This window comes from Varanus komodoensis, unplaced genomic scaffold (genome assembly GCF_004798865.1).
Source record: "Varanus komodoensis strain SLA01 unplaced genomic scaffold, ASM479886v1 scaffold1, whole genome shotgun sequence".
Taxonomy (NCBI): Eukaryota; Metazoa; Chordata; class Lepidosauria; order Squamata; family Varanidae; genus Varanus; species Varanus komodoensis.
In genome coordinates, this window is record NW_025335268.1 from 84,398,769 (window position 1) to 84,422,267 (window position 23,499).

General features: G+C 37.5%; 1 protein-coding gene across 5 annotated transcripts in view; it reads left to right on the forward strand.

Annotated features, from left to right (window-relative positions):
- Positions 1–23,499, forward strand: part of TUBGCP5 (tubulin gamma complex associated protein 5) — a 28,569-nt gene extending 5,070 nt beyond the window's left edge. The window contains exons 1-18 of one of the 5 annotated variants that reach the window (XM_044433217.1): positions 1,504–2,508; positions 3,009–3,123; positions 3,873–3,962; positions 4,696–4,789; positions 5,028–5,274; positions 5,386–5,588; positions 6,145–6,260; positions 7,088–7,356; positions 8,428–8,626; positions 10,194–10,382; positions 11,516–11,698; positions 13,044–13,128; positions 13,248–13,368; positions 15,110–15,288; positions 16,134–16,259; positions 20,499–20,587; positions 21,810–21,910; positions 22,238–23,499. In XM_044433217.1, coding sequence (XP_044289152.1) covers positions 2,451–2,508; positions 3,009–3,123; positions 3,873–3,962; positions 4,696–4,789; positions 5,028–5,274; positions 5,386–5,588; positions 6,145–6,260; positions 7,088–7,356; positions 8,428–8,626; positions 10,194–10,382; positions 11,516–11,698; positions 13,044–13,128; positions 13,248–13,368; positions 15,110–15,288; positions 16,134–16,259; positions 20,499–20,587; positions 21,810–21,910; positions 22,238–22,284 — 2,511 coding nt within the window. In that variant the 5' untranslated portion in view covers positions 1,504–2,450 and the 3' untranslated portion in view covers positions 22,285–23,499. Of the gene's footprint in view, positions 1–1,503; positions 2,509–3,008; positions 3,124–3,872; positions 3,963–4,695; positions 4,790–5,027; positions 5,275–5,385; positions 5,589–6,144; positions 6,261–7,087; positions 7,357–8,427; positions 8,627–10,193; positions 10,383–11,515; positions 11,699–13,043; positions 13,129–13,247; positions 13,369–13,488; positions 13,567–15,109; positions 15,289–16,133; positions 16,260–20,498; positions 20,588–21,809; positions 21,911–22,237 lie in introns of those variants that run through there. The other 4 variants (XM_044433192.1, XM_044433183.1, XR_006415025.1 and 1 more) reach the window with 4 other exon arrangements.

A 23,499-nucleotide genomic window follows, 5' to 3' on the forward strand; every position in this document is an offset into this window, starting at 1 on the left:
TTACTGTTATCTGGTTTATTGCAATCACTTTAGATTTTATAAAAGCTTGTATCATTTTGAAAATCAGGCTGGCAATGTAAACCAATTTCATGGCCCTTTATTTACTTAGGGTTTAATTCTATACACATTTAGATAGAAAAAATGGCCTACAACTCTCAACATTCAATAACCAGGTATGCTGGCTAGGAAATCCTAGAAGTTGTAGGACTTATTTCTGTTTAAATGTGAACAGAATTACTCCCTTGGAGAAGTGATTCATAAACATTGTCGTCATTTTTGCTGTTGAGGGCTTGAGTCATCAAAACCCTGGGACATCTGTGAAATCAATAGCAGATTTTCTGGGTCAATGCGGATGTAAAATTGGCACTCTGCTAATCATAATTATATATTTAGCACTGTTCTTTTTATTAAAACGCAATTAAGGTGATGCAGAGCAGTTTGAAACAATGAAACGTTTAAAGAATGGAAAGCAGGAACATTAAAAGCAATAATACATTAACTGCATCACTGAAAAGGCTGACTTAAACATTTCTGCCTTCATAACACTTTCTAAAGTCCTCACATAGGAGAGTGGGAATTGATTACAGTTCTTGAAGAAACATACTTCATAGTTGGGAATGACATCTGAGAAATCTCAAACAATTCACTTTTCTAGGTAATGGTATACTTGAACACCTCCTTGTAGGTGCATAAGGAGTCAGGCGATCCCTTAGATTGCCAAGTTCCAGGCCATTTAGGACATTAAAAGTTAAAACCAGCACCTTGAATTGAGTCAGGAGAGTAATTGTCAACCCATACTTCTACTTCAAGATAGGTATAATAAATTCACAATGCTGTATACTAGCTACCAGCCTAGTGGCCACGTTTTACACCAGTTGAAACTTCTGGGCACCCTTTAGGGGTAGCCCACCATAGAGTGCAGTGCAATGAAGGCATAGATAACTGTTGCCAGATCAGACCAACTCAGGAAAGCTTGTCGCTGGTACAAACTCATTTCACCGTTGCCACCAAAAGATCCAGGAACAGCCAGGTTCAAGAAACACTCCCAAGCTATGGACTTTATCATTAAGTTGGAATGCATTAATAGGTTGAAAACTGATCCCTGATTCAGGCTTTTTTAAACTGATCAACAGCATTTAATCTTGACTAGGTTTAACTTCAGCCTGTTTACCAACATCCTGCTCATTATCAAATCCAAGCAATATTTCCTTGAGGTTAGGTGACAAAAGCAGGGGTACGTATAATTAGCATAGTGATGATGCAGGGGGATTATGGCTCTGTGCCATGGCAGCTATGCCATGGAGTTCCGTAGGGGTGCATTTTATTCTCCATGCTGTTCAACAGCTACATGAAACCTCTGGGAGAGGTTATCCGGAGGCTTGGGCTAAGGAATTACCAGTATGCTGATAACACCCACCTCTATCTCTCTTTTACATCTAATCCAGGTGAGGCAGTGACTGTCCTATTCTGGATGGGGTTGCACTCCCCCTAAGGGACAGGGTGTGTAGTTTGGGAGTGCTCCTCAACCCAGAGTTATCCTTGGAGTTCCAGGAGACTACTGTGGTGAGGTACGCATTCCTCCAGCTTCGGCTGGTCCATCACTTAGAGCCTAGCGATACTGTTCTATACTCTACTTACCTCCCGATTGGACTATTGTAACACGCTCTACATGGGGCTGTTCTTGAAGACCGTTTGGATACTTCAGTTGGTTCAGAATAGAGCAGCCAGGCTGTTAACAGGGACCAGCAGAAATGTGCATATAACGTCAGTCCTTTACCACCTACCACAGTTGAAGTCTGGGCTCAATTTAAGGCATTGATGATGACTTATAAAGCCCTAAATGGTTCAGGACCTGTGTATTTGAAGGAGTGTTTCCTTTCATATGTCCCTGCCTGTCCCTAAGATCTGGGTCAGAGTTCCTTCTTTGGGAGCCTTCCTTGAAGGAGATCAGGAGAATGGCTGCCTTCTCTGGAGGTGGCACACCATCTTTGGAATATGCACCCCAGAGAGGTGTGCCTGGTGCCAACAGTTTATTCATGTAAAGTGTAAAAAAAGAAGAGTGATGAACCAGTGGCAAGCCTCTCTCCAATGTGCTGCTTTGTCGCTTTGTAGGATTGTCATTAGTTGTCAGATCAGAGATCACAGAAAGTAATCTATGGAAAAAAAGAAAACAAAAGGAAAAAACCCTACAGCAAGTGAGAAGTGCTTGCCATCACTATAGGTTGACTGAAGGGGAAGCAGGGCAGACACAAACAGTGATGCTGATTGTCTGTTGGGTGTAACATGGGCTGATTTCTTTATTAAATTTATATCTAACCTTTTTTCCTTCCGAGGAATTTCAAGTGACTTACATGATTCTTTACTTTTTCTCAATATTATCCTCACAACAACAACCCTGTGTTGGCTGGACTGAGAATCTGTGACTGGCCCAAAATAACCCACTCATCTTCATGGTTGAGTGGGGACTAGAATCCAGATCTCCTGAGTTCCGCATAGCTTATTCAGAGGGTAGGTTGTTGTGACATGCAAACTTGTGATAGAATCCAGTTCAGTCTCTTGTTGGACATTCTCTTCCACTGTCCCCATCACTATTTGTGCTAAGATGCCTCCATAGGGAGGATAATTTTTGCAAGTCTTCTTTAGAATATAAGGAATGGCCTTCCTTGGCATCAACTTTCTGGTCAAACAGAAACAATATAAAGCATGATTATCTAACCAGTTCTGTTTCTGGCTTGTGGATTTTCACTTTTATACCTGCTTCAGTATGTCTTTGAGCATCTAAATTACAGGATGAGATTGTTTACCTTGGCCTCCTACATGTATGCTCTTGTTTAGTGTAAGCCCTGAAATGAAAGCTTTCAATTTTGAATAGGACTGATAGTAATACTAACTTGCACTGTTTAGATTTATTGTTCAGAACAATTTATCTAAAATTGTTTAGATTTATTTGATTTATATGTGGAAAATTTTCCTGTCCTAAAATGTTTCATAAAATACCTTAACTGCAGGTGAACCTGATGCACGTACCTGGCTGGAACAACATGTAGTTGCTCAATATTGGACTGGCAGAGCTTTTCGTTTTTCCCATAGTTTGCATTTTCATTCTAATTTAGCTGCTGTATGGTAAGTAGCAAAGAAAATTTGCATTGGAGGGATGTGAAATGACTATCAGTCCATTATAACTTTTTTCAAATGTCACCATACATAAAATGTTGCATTGAATCTGTTCTTCCTCTTATCCTGTGGTCTATGGTCTCAGTATTTTGTGGAGTGCAATAACATGATACAAAAGAATGTAAAATCCTTATAAACTTTGAGTTCTGGAATTATTATGAAAGATTTTGAAGGATTACAAACATTTTGAATTGTGCTATTGTATGTAGTATTTAAATATATGGATGTTGCAATTTTAGTAAAATTTTTATTTGACCATCATTTTAATTGTTAGGAATTTTAATCAGGTTTTAATTTCACAGTTGATTTTTGGTTTTTATTTTGTTTTTATTGATTTTGATTGTTTTTCTTGATTTTGATTGTGTTTTTATTTTCTTTCATTTGTGAATTTTTACCAGGTTTGTGTGTATATTTAATTATTGTTAACTTGTTAAATTATCTGGTTTGATTTTTGTCAGCCTCCCTGAGACGCCTTTGTGCATTGGGCGGGGGTATACATATATAACAAAATAACTTTTAAGGCTAGGAATGCAGAGTCAATAACATTTAGCCCTCATGTGATGAGAGCTAAGTGTTATTTTGACATGTAGTTTCAAAAATATTTTGAAGCTGCAAGAGAAGTGAGTGCAAGGAATAAAGTTTGGTGCTTTTGCACCAAATGCCAATTGTTAAAGAATAGTAATGATTTTTCCTTGTAGGGAGCAGCACATATATAGTAGCGATCCCTTGTATGTGCCAGAAGAAAGAATTCTTGTCACTGAAACACAGGTCATTCGGGAAACAATTTGGTAAGTAACAAGCCAAGAGAAGGTACCATTAGGGAACTATTGAATGCTTTGCTGAATAATCTTCACGATCTGTAATCTTTATGAATAATACATTCAGAAATACTGTAATACTGTTCCTTATCTCAAAAAATCAGCCCATAATAACAATTCTGTTATTGACACTTGTTGTATCATAAAGCAGAATTTGCTGCTCTGCACTGTTCTTGAAATAACACTTAGAATTTGCTTGTGTGTCTCAAATTGATAGCTGCAGGAGTGCTCCTGACATAGCTTTATTGGTTTTCTTTTGCAAGTGTCATTAACTTCAGTGTGGCACTTGCTAGTGGGAGGTATAATGGAAAATTATATTACCCAGAATAAATGATTGAGGAATAATAAGTTTTATAGGAATTATGCCACAACCTTTAAAAAACAGGCACTTTTTAAATGCATTCTGTGGATCAGTTCCTTGTAGTACATCTGTAAAACTGAGCCCCTTTTATGAAATGCTTACAGAGGAAAATTATCACAATTTCTCCAAAAACTAATCATGGACAACTAGAACACTATAATTACGCGTGCCACCAGTTCAGCAACATGTAGGTACAAGCCCAAGGCATCTGTTAAAAGAGGATTTGCACAAGCCTAATGTTTATCTGGGGTCTTCTAGCATATATCTTGTGTTGTTACTTGAATTTAAAAAGTATGGTTATGCAAAGTCTGTTTTATCTGTTTGCTTCTTTTTGTTTTACAGGCTTCTTTCAGGTGTGAAAAATCTCTTTATATTTCAGCTGAACGAGGGAAAAATTACTGTGAGAAATGACATCATGGTAACCCATTTGACCCAGGTAAGTTTAAGTGATAAAACTAGATTCAATCAATAATCAAATGCAAAGCAAGGGAACACTCTTTTGCCACACAGAAGTACAGTTGTATGTAAAATATGCTAACTGATTGTATTTTGGTCTGTTAATAAGATGAAACTGGCTTTTTTCCTAAAAGCTGAACAGTATATAGCTCTAGACTTGACGAATGCTTTAACTTTTGTTAGAAGACAATACTGACAAATTCTCCTTTTTTTGGTAGAACTCATTACGATCAATGCTGGAGAGGATAGCAGCATATGGGCAAGTTGTATTTAGGCTGCAAAAGTTTATTGATGAAGTTATGGGCCACAGTTCAGAAACTGGAATACATGGGACCATATCCACTCCCAAGAAATCTACAGAAGCCCCATTTAGAACCTATCAAGCTTTCATGAGAGCCCTTTATAAATATTTCATTAGTTTCAAAGAGGAACTTACTGAAATAGAAAGGTGCATAATCAACAAAGGTAAAATTCTTTGCACTCCAATAACAGTTTTGTATAAACCTTTATCTGTTGTCAGTGCAAGCTGCCTGGCAATAATCATATAAGATAGGCATCTGTACTTGTGTTTTGCAGATACTACAATTACTCTTTCCATAGTAATGGATAAGCTGTCACATCGACTTGCACAGCTGAAGGTGCTTCATAAAGTTTTTAGCACTGGAGTTGCAGAAGTGCCACCTGACACTCGCAATGTTGTTAGAGCATCTCATTTGCTTAATACACTGTACAAAGCCATTCTTGATTATGACAACGTTGGAGAAGCCTCTGAGCAGACGGTATGCAGAAGTTTTCACTTTATTCTAAATTCTATAGGCAAAATATGTCATTGCTTCAGTCAACTGAAGATTGGTTTAGAAATTCTTGGAAACATAATTAGCTATTATAGAGTCTCCCTGATGTCCAACAATCAGTGCTACAAAATGTAAAACTGTGTACAGCTGAGTGGGATACTTAAGGCTGGAAATAACATTATACACATTTAATTCACATAAGGGAACAATTCTTTGCATGTTTTGGTGGAAAAAAATGCAACTTCAGGCATTCCCTGGAAAGTCATGGCATGAACATTTGCTGGTATGCAACTATCCAAAGTTTGGTTGAGAACCTTGCAAAGCATCATGAATGACATTCTGCTTGCATAATGCAGTTTTCTTGCTGCTCTAATTTGGTAGCAGCTTCCTGTGTTACAGGTGTTATCTCAAAAGATCAGAGATCTTTTGAGCAGAACTCTGTGAGGCGTGAGGGGATGCTGCTGTACTTTTAAAACACATCACAGCAGACTTATGTTAATTTAATGAATTCGCACTCATCCTCTTTAAAATTTAATTTCAGGTCTCCCTTTTGTTTTCTCTCTGGGTGGAAACAGTAAGGCCATATTTACAGACAGTGGATGAATGGATTGTCCATGGTAACTTATTTGATCCTGCTAAGGAATTTATAATTCAAAGGTAGGGATAGTGAACATATTTCTTGAATTCATTGGTGTTCTTTAGAGCAGAGAACACTGCCTAAAGATACTTTTTTGGTAGCTGCTGATTTGTTGTGCAGTCGTAAAATTTGTTTCTAGGCAGTGTGGGAAAGCTTAGGTATGTATTGCTTTGGACTGATGTGAGCAGCAACTTGTTGATTTATTGTTTCTTTTGTCATCTGAATTGATTTGGGAAACTAATTTAATAAAATGGTTAGCAAAATACATCTGAGGTTCCGTTTGAATAAAGAAAACTTCAGTGTGTTGCAAAGTAGTTGGACTCACCTACTTTGCCTAATTTGTAAAACTTTAATTCTAATCTTAGTATTTTCTCAAACAGAAAGTTTGTAGAAACTTCCTAAGATTGCATTTGGTCAAAGCAGCTTTATTCTTATCTATTTGTTTATCGCACATCCCTTACTCAACAGTACTTCCAGAAACAACAGATATACCAGGTTTGCAGAGGGGGAAATAAGCCACAGTGGCTTATTTTCCTCTTCACATGCAGTAATGGGATAAGTTTAATCACCCTCAGCAATGCAAGTCATTGTGTCATGTGAATCTAGCCATGGTGACTGCTGTGGATACAACCCACCTGGAACAAATAGGCTTTTGTAGGGTTCTGGGTGTCTTCTTTCTCTAATCATGCAAACCAGATCACAGCCTTTAGTTTTGTAAGCTAGTGTTCCTCTCTTAATTTCTACTTAGATTATTTTCAAAACTTCACACCATTTGAAGATATGGTTAATATGGCACGATTTATAGTTTTATGCAGAAGAACTAACAATTACGTGTTTGCCTTTGCAGAAACAAAAATGTTCCAGTTAATCATAGGGATTTTTGGTATGCCACTTACACTTTGTACAGTGTATCAGAGAAGACAGAGAATGAAGAGAAAATGAGTGATAATGCTAGTGCTAGTTCTGGAAGTGATCAGGCACCCTCAAGCAGACAGCACACCATGGTCTCTTTTTTGAAACCAGTGTTAAAACAAATAATTATGGCTGGAAAGTCTATGCAGTTGTTGAAGAACCTGCAGTGCACAGATGGCTCTCCTCAGCAGGCTGCATCAAGAGGTAAAAATGGCTGTTCTGTTGTGAAAATTTACCATAGTATTTTGATTTTTAGCAAACTCTTTTCAGTTGCTTGGATTGGAAAGATTAGCTTTTTCTTCATCTTCCTACATAGGTAGGTAGAATTTCAAACATAACTCTCCAAATTTGTCACTGATAAAATCAGTGTTTAAACTAAAAATCAATAATATTTGATTTTAAATAATGACATTTTATCAACCTTTGTAGTTAGATCAGAAAGTTATATAGTGTTTATCACGGTAAATTATTCTTTCCAGTATTCAGTCTCTTAAGGATGGACCATTAACCTACCTTTTCCATCTCATATGAGTAGGTGAGGATGTGCATGTTTTATAATGACCATTGCCGCATAATTGTTTTCATGTGGATCTTTATTTTATGAAGTGTTTTAATATGCATTGGCACTCCAAAACTTTTGTAGCTTTGTAAAACTAAGTTAGTTTTACAAATCAAATGTACAAAACTAAATCAAGCATCAAATTATGAAATCTGTGGTAATGTTAAGAAAGTAGCATGTTAAATGAAAATCTGATTTTGTGAATTGGTGTTATATTGCCCTTGAATGTTATAGAAATGTCTCAATTTTTTAACAGACTATAGGCATTCATTCTGGAGGGGGGTTTTGTGGGCAAAACAAACTCCCGCCGCCTACTCATTATGTAGGTATGTTTAAGTGATTGGGATTGTTCTTTTTGTGATCCCTGGATGCCTAGACACAAAATGAATATGCTGAATAAGGTTTTAAGTAGGGTATATCAGTTATTGATCAAATGTGATATATTAAATCATTGTAATACCTCCTTTTTGATTAATATTACAGCAACAGGGGAGGCCAATAAGCAGCACAGGGATGCTTATATGTAAGGGTGGTAAATAGATGTATAACTGTGTATGAGAATCCCAGTGTTGAAAAGCAGAACAACTTGCTAGATAGCTACTTTAATTCTGTTGTGGATAAATGGCTTAAATTATTATGTGCTTATTTGTTCTAATTTAAGTGAATAGCTGTTTTCTTAGATGACTAAATATTTTGTATTTCACTATCTGATTCAGATGCTGAAAGGAAGAGCTTGTACAAATTATTTCTGGAGTCTGTGCAGTCGAGGTTGCGGCATGGGGAAGAACCTGTTCAAGATATTATTACAGAACAGCAGGCTACCAAGCAGAGCCTAATAAAGATGCAGTCTATTGCAGAAAGACATTTAGAATTAGATGATGTTCATGATCCCTTGCTGGCTATCAATTTTGCAAGGTAATAGAGATTCAAAATAATTGAATAATTCTCCCTATTCTGTCAAGTACTGCATCTGATACTGCCAGGCACATACTGAGGAATTCAGGTGGCAAATGTGACTTGAAACTGAAGCTAGAGGAAGCTTATTGCAGTGTAGTCTTCAGAGGTCACACATTATTAATCTTGATTATACTGATTGCTGCCTGCTGTGGCAATTGTTAGGTTATAAACTTAAAATACAAAACAGAATAAATTATTTAAGCTAAGATGTCTGTAAGTGACCTATGTGATACCATGCAAAATACAAAGCATAAAACATATAATGGGGCAGGTAAAAAAAACATTGAGCAGAAGATGAAGGACTGGATCCAGACTTAGTGAAATTAATGGCAGTTAACTTAAACATGACAGACTTAAATGTGAAGGCAGTGGAAAGATGTTTTCAAGCTTAATTGCAGTGTGGGGAGGACTGACTAGAGGTTGCAGTGTTGAGATTTAATCTTTCCAGCTGTGCCCTCCCTCCCCCTTCCCACCCAATGCAGCAGTTCAGTTTCAAAAAAACCTTTCCATTGAAGCCAGTGGTGCCTAGATGTTTCAGCGTAGGATGAATCTGCTCGTTAGGTTTTCTAACTCACTTCACAGGTATCTGTACTGGCATTAAAACTGTACCGCCTAAGGAATTCTTAAGGAATTTTCCAGTTCATTAATATGCTGCTCTTTTGGACTCTTGCAGAAGGCCTTTAGATTGTACCCAGCCCATATGCTAGAATTGTCTTCCCCTTAATTTAAAATAAATAAGGTGGCAAATCTTAAGGACCTGGTAAAGAGCAAATGCAGAATCACAGTTGTTTGATTTCATGGTAGCAACTTTCTGAAGGCAAAGGCTCATCTGAGAAAGTATAGATAAATTGCTTAAATTGTCTCAATAGTTTTCCAGTTTGTGAGGCTCTTTTTCGGGGGGTGGGGGGATAGTTAAACATCATTGTAAGAAGAAAGATCTGTGGTGCGGTCTTGTAGCACTATGAAGTCTAGCTTTAATTATAACTTTTTCATTGTATAAGCATTTAGATTACAGCTCTACAGCTACTGGTGGCATATAAATACAATACTAGTATTATTGCTAATTTCATCAAAATATGTGTGTTGGTGGTTTTGGTGTACTGAAATTTTGCTTGAATGTTCAACATAGCTACTTGAATTGGTAAATTCCAGGAGATATTTCAGCATGTATAGTTTTAAATGCTTCTACAGAAACCTGTGATATTTGTTAGGAAAACATAATAATCAGTGCAGTGTTCCTATACTGAAACATTTAGGCACAGTGGATACTGCTGACATCACAGGCTCCAAGTGCAAGGTCTATAGATGCTAGGACATTTTCAAAAAGTATTTTTCTTTTCCTTTCCCTAATACTTCAGCTACTTCTAGCTATGGAGCTAGAAACCCTGTGATAATCTAGTCTCAATTTTTAGGGGACACTTTCCATCTATGATATTTTTCCAGGTTATGCTTAGCACAAACCATAAGAAATTTGACTATATCTTGCAAATTTTGTTCTCAAAAAATTTTTTTTTAATTTTTGTAGATTATATTTGGAGCAAAGTAACTTTCATGAGACACTTACAGGTGATGATGTCTGCATGGATAGATCATCCGAATCAGTTACGTGCCAGACATTTGAACTGACTTTGAGGTCTTGCCTTTATCCTCACATAGACAAGCAATATCTAGAGTGCTGTGGGAATTTAATGCAAACTTTGAAAAAAGATTACAGGTAAGTTTTTAAATACACTGGCCCTGAAAAATGGCTGATGTTTAAAACAAGCATTGCTGCAAGAAAAGGTTTGGTTTGGAATTTCAGTATGCAGTGATGGATACTTCCTTACATGGCATAGGACCGTTTCCTTTTAGTTTAATCTGAGAAGTCAGTATTTGTATTTTATGAGTAATGTGATAACATATGTCTGATATTTGCTATGAACTGTGTTTCAATATGTAGTTTCATATACCCATCAATTTATGAGTTATGCACAAAATGTGATTTGTCTTTTGAAAGAAATACATGTGATACTCAATTCAGGATGTACTTAATTGCTTCAAGTTTGAAAACTGGCTTAATCTATTCAGCCTATTTTTTTAAAGGAAATTCTTAAAATCAGCATCAATTTTTTGAGGCAGTGGTGGTATAACTTTTTTGGTATCCTGGAATGCCTATCAATATTATAAATGGGCAAAAGTGCTCTAGAACGTAGCCTGAAACTCCTGTTGTTAAATGTGTGAGGTCAGCTGAAAGTTTCCTTATGTTGAATCAGAATATTGGTCTATCCGACACAAAATTGTCTGTTCTGAACAACAGCAGGTCTCCAGCACCTGTGTCATTTTATACCTAATCCAGTTTGGCTGGGGAAACGTACCACAAGTGAAGAGGCAGTGTGGCTAAGCGGTAAGCAAGTAGCACTTAGCAATTGCAGGAAGGAAACCAGCCTTTTTTCTTTTTTTTAAGGACATGATAGGAACAGTAGGTAAGAAATACAAAGGTCTGAAGAAAGTAAGGGTAGGGAAGATCGAAACTTTAGGAAAAGGACTATTGTGAATGGACTGTTCGGCAAAGCATCAGAGGTCAGTAACTGGATGAGGGATGCATAGTTGACTGGGAAAGTGAGGGGATAAGAGAAGATTGGTCAAGCACCTTAAAATAGGACAAAATAAACTGTAGAAAATCTGCTGTTACTTTACTTTGAAATTACATGTCCTGAATTTAATACTGATTTAATACTGTTTATATGTTTAGTAAACTAACAGACTAGCTTTTGTTAATGTCTTGCATTTGGAAGATTTCATTTAATAACTGAATCATACAGATACAAAGTATGATGAAATCTGAAGAAATGTATGTTTCTTGCTTAGGTTGGTAGAGTACTTGCAGGCAATGAGAAACTTTTTCTTACTTGAGGCCGGTGATACTATGTATGACTTCTACACATCAATTTTTGATAAAATACGAGAGAAAGACACGTGGCAGAGCGAACCATTCCTTAATGTCCAACTTCAAGAAGCTGTTGGACAGCGTTATCCAGAGGATAGTTTAAGGTAATAAGGGTGTAGATTTGCAGGAGCAAAGTCAAAAGTGGCCAGGACAGGCCCTTTTTTCTCTCCAACTTCCTTTCCACAGAGTGGTCTGCCAGGGCAGTAGCAGATCACTTTTGTCAGAAGTCTGAAGTGCTCAGTTGCAAAGGGTTTTTGAAATGGGTCTGGGGCTGCAAATTACCTGTGGGGAAAGTGGCAGTGGGGAGGTGTACCTTTGCTTGTTTGAGGAGACGGGTCTCTAATGTGTGATGAATAGAATTTTGAATGCGCTGTAGTGTAGCTTGGTGGAAAAACAGTTTGATGAAACCACGTCTGAGTAACATTCTTCTGCATATTCTACTTTTAAGTTAAATGTAAAGATGAGAGAAGCTTGGGAACATCCACCTGCTGTGGACATCAGTGAAAGTGAAGGTTTGAACCTTTCACAAAAAGCCAAACTCAGAAAATTCAAACACAATTTGAAAGTATTTAGGATTTCTGTACAGGACCCCCAGCAGATGCCTGAAACCGTAGATAATAGCAAACACTACATTTGCAGGGTTTAGGGGTGCAGGACCCCCACAAAAATGGAAAAGCTGTGAATAGTGCAAATACCTTTAGAGTCTTCACACCCACTGAGAGACAAAATGCATGAGTGAGGCTGACTAGTACCAGACAAAGAGAGTGGTGTCCCCAAAAGTGTGCATAGTTCCCTAGAGATATTGGTATTTTTTCCACTTTTGTGGGGGTCCTGATGGTCAACTGTGGTTAAGTGAAACAGTGGTAACAGACAGCTGATATGGGAGTCCTGCTGTACTTTGTTTAAAAGTAAGCTATTGCTGTGAGCCTAGATTGCCAATATCCTATTAGCTGCAGAAGTAATTGTAGCTGGTTTGATTTTATTTGTAAAGGCTTGTATTACAACTTTGAATATTTTGTTTATTTATTTATTTAAAACACATCTATGCTGCCCCCATCACAACAAAGCCTCAGGGCGGCTCACAAAAGATATATAAATACATAATTAATAACACTGTAACAATTTTAAAAAAATGTTTAAAAACCCCCAGTGCATTCTCAGCTAAAAATTTAAAATCCTATTAATCCAAATAATTTAACACTTAAAATAAGTTTTAAATAAAAAGGTCTTCACCTGGCGCCGAAAAACAAATAGCGACGGCGCCAGGCGGACCTCTCTGGGGAGTGCATTTCATAGATGGGATGCCACCGCAGAGAAAGCCCTCCTCCGGGTACTCACCCTCCTAATATCATTCACAGAGGGTGCCCGGAGAAGGGCATCTGTTGCTGATCTCAACCTGGTAATCATTGTCCTCAAGCAAAACTTTTAAACATATGTTTCTGTATGCAGGCTGTCTATACTGTGTGAAAATACTGATATAGCAAAGAAAAAGCTTCCTGTTCATACCTTGGATGGCTTAATACTGAGTTATAAGGTAATATTAGCTTTAATTTAATAAAACAATCAACATAAAATAATTATGATTTAATGTTGAAGCATAAAATAATATGACATAGAAATTTAAAAACCTAAAATCATTTTTTTTCTTTCCAGGTTCCTTGGCCTGTGGATATAGTTATAAGTGTGGAATGTCAAAAAATTTATAATCAAGTGTTCCTTCTATTATTACAAATAAAGTGGGCCAAATATAGTCTAGATGTGCTACGATTTCATGGTAAGCTGATTCCTGGTTGCATTTCATCCAGTATAAATGAATACTTAAAATAGGCTATAGCTATTCAGTTTTTAGTTTCTAAACAAGCCTGATACTTTCTCTATTGCATTTATTCTTTAGAGGGAGAAAAGAACAAGGGAGAAAAAGTATAAGAAAAGTGAAAGGAAGAGATACAGGAAGTAGTTATTGTAGCAATTTGTAAGCTATATTTATTTATTATACCCCACCTTTTTCACTTTCAAGGAACTCAAGGTGGCTTGCATAATTTTATGTATTTGTTTGTTTGTTTATTTAATCTTGCCTTTTCCCTATCAAGGACATCAAGGCAGATTACATAATTTTCCTCCTCTCAATCATATCCTCACAACAACAACCCTGTGAGGTAGGCTGGGCTGAGAGTCTGACTGGTCCAAAGTCACCTAGTTAGCTCCATGACTGAGTGGGCACTAGAACCCCAAACTTCTGAGTCCTCGTCCCACACTCTTAACCACTATACTGCATTGGCTATCTATATGCAGATAAAAAATAATAACAGGAAAGACAAATGGGAAATGCAAGAAAATGTTGCAATATTAGTATTCGTATTCAGGGTACGAGCCAACCATACCTACTTTCCTTCCTTCCTTCCTTATAGCATTTTAATCCTGTTTTTAGCAAAAAATGATTCCTGGAATAAATCAATTAAAGTCAGGTCTGTCCTTATCCAAAAAGATAAACAAACAAAAATGATGGGGATTGAAAAGGAAAAAAAGTTCTTTTACCACAGCTGGTAGAACCTTATGCTACAGCCAATATACTTCATTCAATTCTATTTCCTGACCCAACAGTCAGCATTCTCTACTGTCTAAGTATCTCAGTCCTTACAGAATTGTTTTTTTAAATACATCTGCAAACCTTGGAATTACCCCGAAATTTTTGATAATTTCCTCTTATGAATGGATGATTCCATTTTGTCTATTTAAGGATCTGTACTCAGATTATCTGGTCCACAGATAACAACAGTTTAACAGGTTAAATTATAAGTTGTTTTGTGGTTAACTTGCACCATGCTTTAACTGTGGTTTGCTAATCATGAGCAACTCAAAAATCTTCCTCATGTGACTCAGTCTGCAGGTGCACTGCCACCTTTTCCTCTCATTTGGATATGTTTCAGTTTGCTAATATCAGAACTGAACACAATACTCTATATCCGTAAGGGCTGGAAACTTTCTCCTAATTTTCATGAATGTTGAAATGCTCAGGGTAACACTGGCTCAGCTCATGCAGTCATAGTATTTGCTTTCTAAATTTACAGAAATCTACCCAATAATATCTTTTCCTAGGTTGCTAAAAATATAAATTAACAAGCATACACATTTTGTTAAAAGTTTACTGTTATTATGCAATCTGGTAACATTTGTACATCTCTTAATTTTGTAAAATGTGAAATAGTCTACAACTACAAAAACAAAACCCACTTAATACTAGGTTCTTATTTACAGTGTTTTTGTAATTGTTGTAAAAAAAAAAATCTTCCCGTGCATTTGATTGTTATCTGTCCTGTTTTTTGTCATCCTTCCATCAGGGCAACTCCATCCTCTGCTGTTGAAAGAGATTCTTAATATCAGTGCATTTTTATCAATACATTAAGAATGTGAAAACTAAACTTTTCAATTAAAATAATAGTAGTAGCGTAAGAATGGTCATTTACACAATGTTGCCATTTACCTGATATTTTATTCTATTGCTTTTTCCTCTTAAGAAGTAGTCAGGGCAGCAGAAAAGCCCCAGAATAAAGGAGTAGCTGTGCTTGAGCAAGAGTCACTTCCTCAGTTTGGATCACCGTTGGAGTCCATTAAACAGCAAACTCACCGCATGTTTCTTTTAAGGATGAAACTCATGCATTTTGTTAACAGCCTACACAACTACATCATGACCAGGGTGTGTGATACATAATTGCAATACGATTAAACATTTAACAGCTTTTGTTAGCACTCTAGAATGGCTTCTGGCATAGGGGCAGATAGGTTTGGCCATCATGTTGGATGATAAACATGCATCATTTTCAGTTAACTTTCAACTAATAGTTGTATGTACCTCTTACAATATACATCTTCAGTTAATGGCTCTTCAGTTTTAAAAGAACACATTTCTGCATTAAAATGTAACTGATTCTCCTATATTACTTTATTCTTGTCAGCACTCTAATCCTTTGGTGCTGCAAACAGAAGCCAAGGTGGAACGTAATATATTTGGTAGCTACCTTAACCTACATTTTGAACTATTTTGAATGTCCTTAAATTAGTGTCCTTAGAACTGGAAATTGCGAAGTATCCAGCATTTCTCAACCTATTTCTGTCCTAAATACTGCTTTCATAATTTGGTAAGATAAAGCCCAGGAGCTTCTTTGGAGTAGGACTTGTTACCAGATCACTGGAGATACACAACATATTTCTAGTTCCCAGATATATTTCAGAGTGTCTCTTTTAAATGACAGATGTTATTATTAATGAGGACACTGTTGCCTTACAAAGTGGTACACTGAGTCTTGTAACTGATTGTTTGGTTTAATCTTATCATTCAGTTTCTTGACTGAGGCCATATCAGATGATAATTAGTTGCTTCTAGCCAGATAGCCTAATGCAGGGAAAACTACAGCGCATGAAGTACCTTAAAGACTGAACCCTGGAGAATAGAGATATAAAAATTTTTTCATGGAAATGTAAGAAAGAGAGAACATTTAAATACAGAGTCTGATCCTTGTACATTTTGTTTCCTTTTAAAAGATACTTCACAGTACAGGTTTGGAGTTTCAACATCAAGTAGAAGAAGCAAAAGATTTAGATCAGTTGATTAAAATTCACTATAGATATCTTTCTACAATTCATGATCGTTGTCTGCTGAGAGAAAAGGTATAACAAATATCACTTAGTGGTGGTTCATAAGGCCAATATGCATAACATTTGTGAATATATTTATTCTTACGTAATATATAAATGGTGCAGAAAAGTTTGTCTAAGCTTTAGAGTTAAACTGTTTGGATAAATTAAAACAACTGTTTCTGAAGTCACATAATGCTTTTGAAAGAAGATTTTGAAGACTAGTGGATGTCCTTTTACTGGTCTTGCTGTCCTACTACTGCTGGAAAATTTTTGTTCCTGGCTGTTAGCTATTTTAGAACCTTTTTTATAATTACATAAATGTTCTATTTCAAAACATTGAAAAGATGTAGTCATAAAATGGATCAAATTTAATAGGCATAATTGCCTTCTAGTGGATAGAAGATGGAGACCATATGAAATTTTTCTTTCTGTTCACAGCTGGTACAAATTAGTAATTCATTTATTTCTTCTGTGAAATTAGTATTTGGTGCGTTGCTATTTAACCATATAGTCTTAAATGTGCAATAGAACTTGAGATTTTGTACAAAATAATTGCAAGTAAATGATAGGATAAAGGACTGGGGCCAAGAGGAGATTTCGTCCCTCACTGCCCGCCCTGTTATACCTGTTACAGAGAGACTTTGCTAGCTGCTGAGCCCAGGAAGAAGTGCTCTGCTTGAGCCACACACTTTCTCACTTGAGCAGGAGCAGCCCCTAGAGTCAGTTCCTGGGACCAGATTTCAAGTAGACCTGTCACAACTACTGTGCTTGATTTGTGCTTTTCCTGGCTTGAAAAGAGGCTCTCATGCTAAAGACAATACAAAGCCATGGTCTGGGAGTGGAGCTTATACTGTGGAGCTTTGCTAAGCTGGAAAAAAAAGTGGTGATGGTATATTTGCTTCACTTGCTCCTGTCTCCCATCCCTGGTCTACTAAGTGATAGTGCTTATGTTCTGTTCTTCTGCAACCAAAGAAATTTCCTAGCACATGAAAACAGTACATATGTGCAACCCTCAGCCCACTCTAGTTTGTGGTGGGAAGGATCAGTACAGTCCTTGACAGATCCGTGTTTGCTTGATATATTGTACTGCCATCTGTTTCCATTTACACTTCCCCTGAATACACTGATCTGCAGCTTGGGCATAATTCTGGATTCAACCCTGAGTGTGGATAACCAGATCTTGGCAGTGGCCAGAAGTGTATTTGCCCACTTAAAATTGGTGTGCCAGCTGGGCCCATTCCTTGAACTGTCTCATGTGGCCACAGTGACATATGTCTTCGTTACACCTCATTTGGATTATTTTAAAATGCTCTGTGTGGGGCTACCTCTGAAGCGTCTTTGGAAACTTCAGCTGGTTCAGAGAGCTGCTTTCAGACTGCTGACTGGGTGGCTACAAAGGAACATACAACTCCTCTGCTGAAACAGCTTCACTGGCTCCCAGTCTGTTTCTGGGCACAATTCAAAGTGCTGACAAAGACCTATAAAGACCGTATTTGCCTATACAAGCCTGTCCATACTCTTAAGATATTTTGGGAAGGTCCATCCCTTTTCCCAACCACCCTTGCAGGCACGCTTAGTGGGAATTCAGGAGAAGGCTTTCTCAGTGGCTGTTCCAAGGCTCTGGAATTCCCTTCCTGGGGAGGCTAAGTTGGCCCCTTCCCTATTAGGTTTCTGAAAGCCAGCAAACACTTTTTGTTCTTCCAGGCATTTGGGATTTAACTGGCTCTGTGAGTTTACATTGGATTAGTTTTATTCTTTATATTATTAGTAGTGTTTTTAATCTGGGTATTTGTTCAATTTTAGGAGTAACTGATTTAATAATATTTTAACTTTTTATATTTTTGAATGGCTTAATTGCATGAATTTATTGTTGTGAGGCATCTTGAGTCCCAATCACTGGAAATGGGTGGGATATAACTAAATAGAATTTGGATAATGAGCTGAACTGTTCGGGGTGTCAACATACCTAACCAAGCAGGTAACTAGATCCTCCCCCACATTATTTCATTGAGAAGTGTCAGCTTTGCATCAGTGCTAACTCAGTTCCACACAAAAAAGGTAAAAATAAGGAATCATCTCCTTTGTTTTTGGCAAATAGACTGGCTAAACATTTGTAGGCTGAACTGGATAGGAAAAAGATATTTGCCAGAATACAGCACAGCATTGGGAGTGCTTAGATTCTTTTCAACCAGTGGGTTTTATTGTGCCTTGGTTGGATTGTGGAGTCTGTGTTTTGGTTTACACACAGTTAGCCAGGTATCAATTACAGCATCTCTCTTGTTACAGTATATCACAGAAGTGAGTACACCCCTCACATTTTGTAAATATTTTATTATATCTTTTCATGTGACAACCCTGAAGAAATGACACTTTGCTACAATGTAAAGTAGTGAGTATACAGCTTGTATAACAATGTAAATTTGCTGTCCCCTCAAAATAACTCAACACACAGCCATTAATGTCTAAACCGCTGGCAACAAAAGTGAGTACACCCCTAAGTGAAACTGTCCAAATTGGGCCCAAAGTGTCAATATTTTGTGTGGCCACCATTATTTTCCAGCACTGCCTTAACCCTCTTGGGCATGGAGTTTACCAGAGCTTCACAGGTTGCCACTGGAGTCCTCTTCCACTCCTCCATGATGACATCATGGAGCTGGTGGATGTTAGAGACCTTGCGCTCCTCCACCTTCCGTTTCAGGATGCCCCACAGATGCTCGATAGGGTTTAGGTCTGGAGACATGGTTGGCCAGTCCATTACCTTTACCGTCAGCTTCTTTAGTAAGGCAGTGGTCATCTTGGAGGTGTGTTTGGGGTTGTTATCATGTTGGAATACTGCCCTGCGGCCCAGTCTCCGAAGGGAGGGGATCATGCTCTGCTTCAGTATGTCACAGTACATGTTGGCATTCATGGTTCCCTCAATGAACTGTAGCTCCCCAGTGCCGGCAGCACTCATGCAGCCCCAGACCATGACACTCCCACCATGCTTGACTGTAGGCAAGACACACATGTCTTTGTACTCCTCACCTGGTTGTCGCCACACACGCTTGACACCATCTGGACCAAATAAGTTTATCTTGGTCTCATCAGACCACAGGACATGGTTCCACTAATCCATGTCCTTAGTCTGCTTGTCTTCAGCAAACTGTTTGCGGGCTCTCTTGTGCAACATCTTTAGAAGAGGCTTCCTTCTGGGACGACAGCCCTGCAGACCAATTTGTTGCAGTGTGTGGTGTATGGTCTGAACACTGACAGGCTGACCCACCACCCCTTCAACCTCTGCAGCAGTGCTGGCAGCACTCATACGTCTATTTCCCAAAGCCAACCTCTGGATACGATGCTGAGCACGTGCACTCAACTTCTTTGGTCGACCATGGCGAGGCCTGTTCTGAGTAGAACCTGTCCTGTTAAACCGTTGTATGGTCTTGGCCACCGTGCTGCAGCTCAGTTTCAGGGTCTTGGCAATCTTCTTATATCCAAGGCCATCTTTATGTAGAGCAACAATTCTTTTTTTCAGATCCTCAAAATTCTTTGCCATGAGGTGCCATGTTGAACTTCCAGTGACCAGTATGAGAGTGAGAGCAGTAACACCAAATTTAACACACCTGCTCCCCATTCACACCTGCAACCTTGTAGCACTAATGAGTCACATGACACCGGAGAGGGAAAATGGCTAATAGTGCCCAGTTTGGACAGTTTCACTTAGGGGTGTACTCTTGTTGCCAGCGATTCAGACATTAATGGCTGTGTGTTATTTTGAGGGGACAGCAAATTTACACTGTTATACAAGCTGTATACTCACTACTTTACATTGTAGCAAAGTGTCATTTCTTCAGGATTGTCACATGAAAAGATATAATGAAATATTTACAAAATGTGAGGGGTGTACTCACTTCAGTGATATACTGTGTATCGTAATCACTGTGCCATGCAGTATTGGTGAATTAGGTCATTAGTCCTGTGAAGGGCACTGTCTTCTTAGGCTGAATAACACTATAGGCTACATTAGAAACCCCTAGAGGGCTTGATTTAGGAGAAGCACTGAAAACTTCTGTAAGACTAGGAGGAACTATTTAAAAATTGGGTAAAGCTATGCAATCAGTTAAGTTTGCTGGGAAAGACCATACATACATACATATATAGTGTGTGTGAGTGTGTGTGTGTACACAGAGAGAGAGAGAGAGAGAGAGCAAGAGAGAGAGAATGAATGCACTACCCTAAGCCACGAAATAAAACGAATTTTACATGCTACTTTTTAAATGTCACTTCCAGGTTAGTTTTGTGAAAGAAGCTATAATGAAAGTGCTGAACCTAGTTCTGATGTTTGCAGAACGTTGGCAAGCTGGTTTGGGAGCTTGGAAGTAAGCATATGTATAATCAGTTGTGTTGCTACTTTACAGCATCAAGCATTTTCCTGACACTTATCCTTTGCATGAAATATTATGACTAGGATGCAGTGGAGCTGGTAAAAGACCAATTATGTAAAAAGAATGAAATTCTCTTAAGCAGGATCTTATCAGCTTTAGGCACATGTTGGCTGAATAATCAGCATGCCCTTTAAAGATAAGGCTGGAAATTGTACATGCAAAAAATAAATCGGAGGTAGTAGTTGGGTCAACAATAGAAAGAATTACGTTTTTGTGCCTTGGACATGCTGAAATTTTGTTTTGAAATGTTTTTTGCTTTGTGACAATTACGGGTTTGTCAAGCAACGATTTAGGATTTTATCCAATGTTAGTCTTCTAGTGGGCATATTTAAATGAATGGGACTTAAGTTATACTAACATTGGATACAATCCCTTAGTCTGCTATTGCAGAGATGTATACCTCTCTTACAAGTAGATAAACCAGATGCATTGTGTTCAGTTGCCCAATATCTTGAGAATATAGTCTTCTGTGGGCAGTTAAATTCTTCCTTTACAATAAAGTATGGTAAGATAGTTTGGATCTAGGGAACTGTAGCTCATATTCCACTTTTGATGCAGGGCTTTCCTGTGCCCTCCTCCATTGTGTTGCAGCTTCTAGGAACAAGATGGAGAAATAGCATGATCCACTGCTGGTAGAAGGGGTGGATAGCATTAAGTGTATGCATCCACTCCTAACACAACTGAAAGTGCACATCTAATACCAACCTGCATTTGGTGACAGTGGTAATTGCTGTGATGCTAAGATTACTTTGTAGCTATGTAAGCTACAAACTTACTTTGTATGCTATGTAAAATGAACATACAGTGCAATACTAGATTATGTTCTGGGTCTACTGTCTCTGAATTTGCACACATTACTGGCAAATGTGTGATAGTGGCAAAGATGGGTGGTGACTACCTGTTCCACTGGGCTTTCGCTATACAGCTTGCTATAAAATGAAAGCCTTGAATGACTTGCAGATTAAGTCTATTAAGGCTGCAGTTGAATAAAAGATTTCATTTGCTATTTACTTACATATTTACAATTAAAATGTGTACCATCCAAGACAAGCTAATTCAAAAAACCTTTCCTGTTCTCTTAAAAAGGACATTATTTGACAGTAAAATGTAATTTTTGTCTATACTATTGTCTTAAAATATCTAATACTATTTTTAGGATGGAGTCCATAACCAAGATGGAATCAGATTTTAAAAATTGCCACATGTTCCTTGTGACAGTACTAAACAAAGCAGTCTGTAGAGGTTCGTTCCCACATTGTGAGTATTCAGAAAAATAATTCATATGGCTTATTTGATATTGCTAGGCAATTGTTGTAAAACATGTTGTACTGCTTTCTTAATGCTTTCAGTCTATTTTTTTCTGGCACAGTATCTAGTATTTCTAGATGTATATAGCAGGGAATATTGGTAAGAAATAATAAGTATCCTGTTAGAAAAATGTGTAACTTTAATGTTAAAAATGGCATAGTCTCCCTAGTTGTGCCATGGTCTTGTTCAAGTTATTTTCTCCTTGTTTTGATCTTAATCATTGACAAATGCAAATGTCATACATTAAACAACTACACTTTGTGTTTTGGTTCACAGTGGAGTCTTTAGCTTTATCACTCATAGCTGGAATGGAACAAAGTTAGCAAAATACAGATTCACTTGAACTACTCAAACTCTTGGAGCTTCATCCTGCCAACATTGAGTTACTGCATTATTTGACATAGCTTGACATAGCTTCAGCCTTCAAGGAACTGTACTCTCTGTGCTAGAATTTAAATATCTGTGGATAATGTACAGCTGCTTGTGCTTGAAACTGTAAACTTTTGCATGTAAATAAAATATTTAATGATACAATTATTTATATTCTGTTTTATATAATATTAAATGCTAATCTGGCCAGATCCTGTCTGTTTTTTTCCTCTGTGAGGAACAAACAGTAAAATTAATGCTGCAAAAAAGCCTTTTAAATTCCTATTGGGTCCTTTGTCAGAACTAGCTACCTATACATAAATGCAGTGATAGTAATATATTATCAGGAATCATTGGACTGAATTCACCTTTCCTCTTCCTAAGATGTAATGACTTGTTGGTTGATTGGAAATTTCCACATTCATAGTCATCATGACAAATGGTACCATTTTATTGATTTTTTTCCATGGAAATGAATGGATATTGTTAAAGTGTTTTATGCCAATATTAACTTATCAGAAATAAGGGTAGAATATACTCTTATCTATAGATAAGAATATTCCCAATATAAAGGATAGTATCCAATGTGGCTTTTCTACCTTCCTGACTGCATTGCAGGAGCCATCCCCACTGCTTGTGCAACAGCAATTTAGCACAGAGCAGTTTTGAAATGAGTGAAAACTCAAACTCATTTCTGGAAGGAAACAGGTCACTAGTGGTCACATAAGGGAGCTTCTCTCACCTGCCTCCTCCCAGAAATTAGATCTTTCTGTTCATTTCAGGACTTTTTCAAGGAAGTACCAAATCTCCTTTGTGCAAGTGGTAGGTCTATTCCACACATAATTAGTGGGACTCACCACTTGCACAATGGAATCAACGTGGCAAAAACAATAATAAAAAGGGAACATAAATGGTCCATTGGATACTGCCCAAAATTAACATCTGGAATGCCTGACAGCTTTTGAAAATTCATTTAAGTTTTGCAGTCTTAATTGATATCATGGCAATTAATGTAATAGGATGTTCTGTATTTGTATTATTAGTTTATATAGTATGTAAAGATAATTCCTTCTCTATACTGCAAATGCAGTTCTACTTTATTTTTGTTTTATTCTGAATGTAACTTCCTGGGAAATGCTGTTGCTTTAATAAAGAAGCTTGTTATTGTG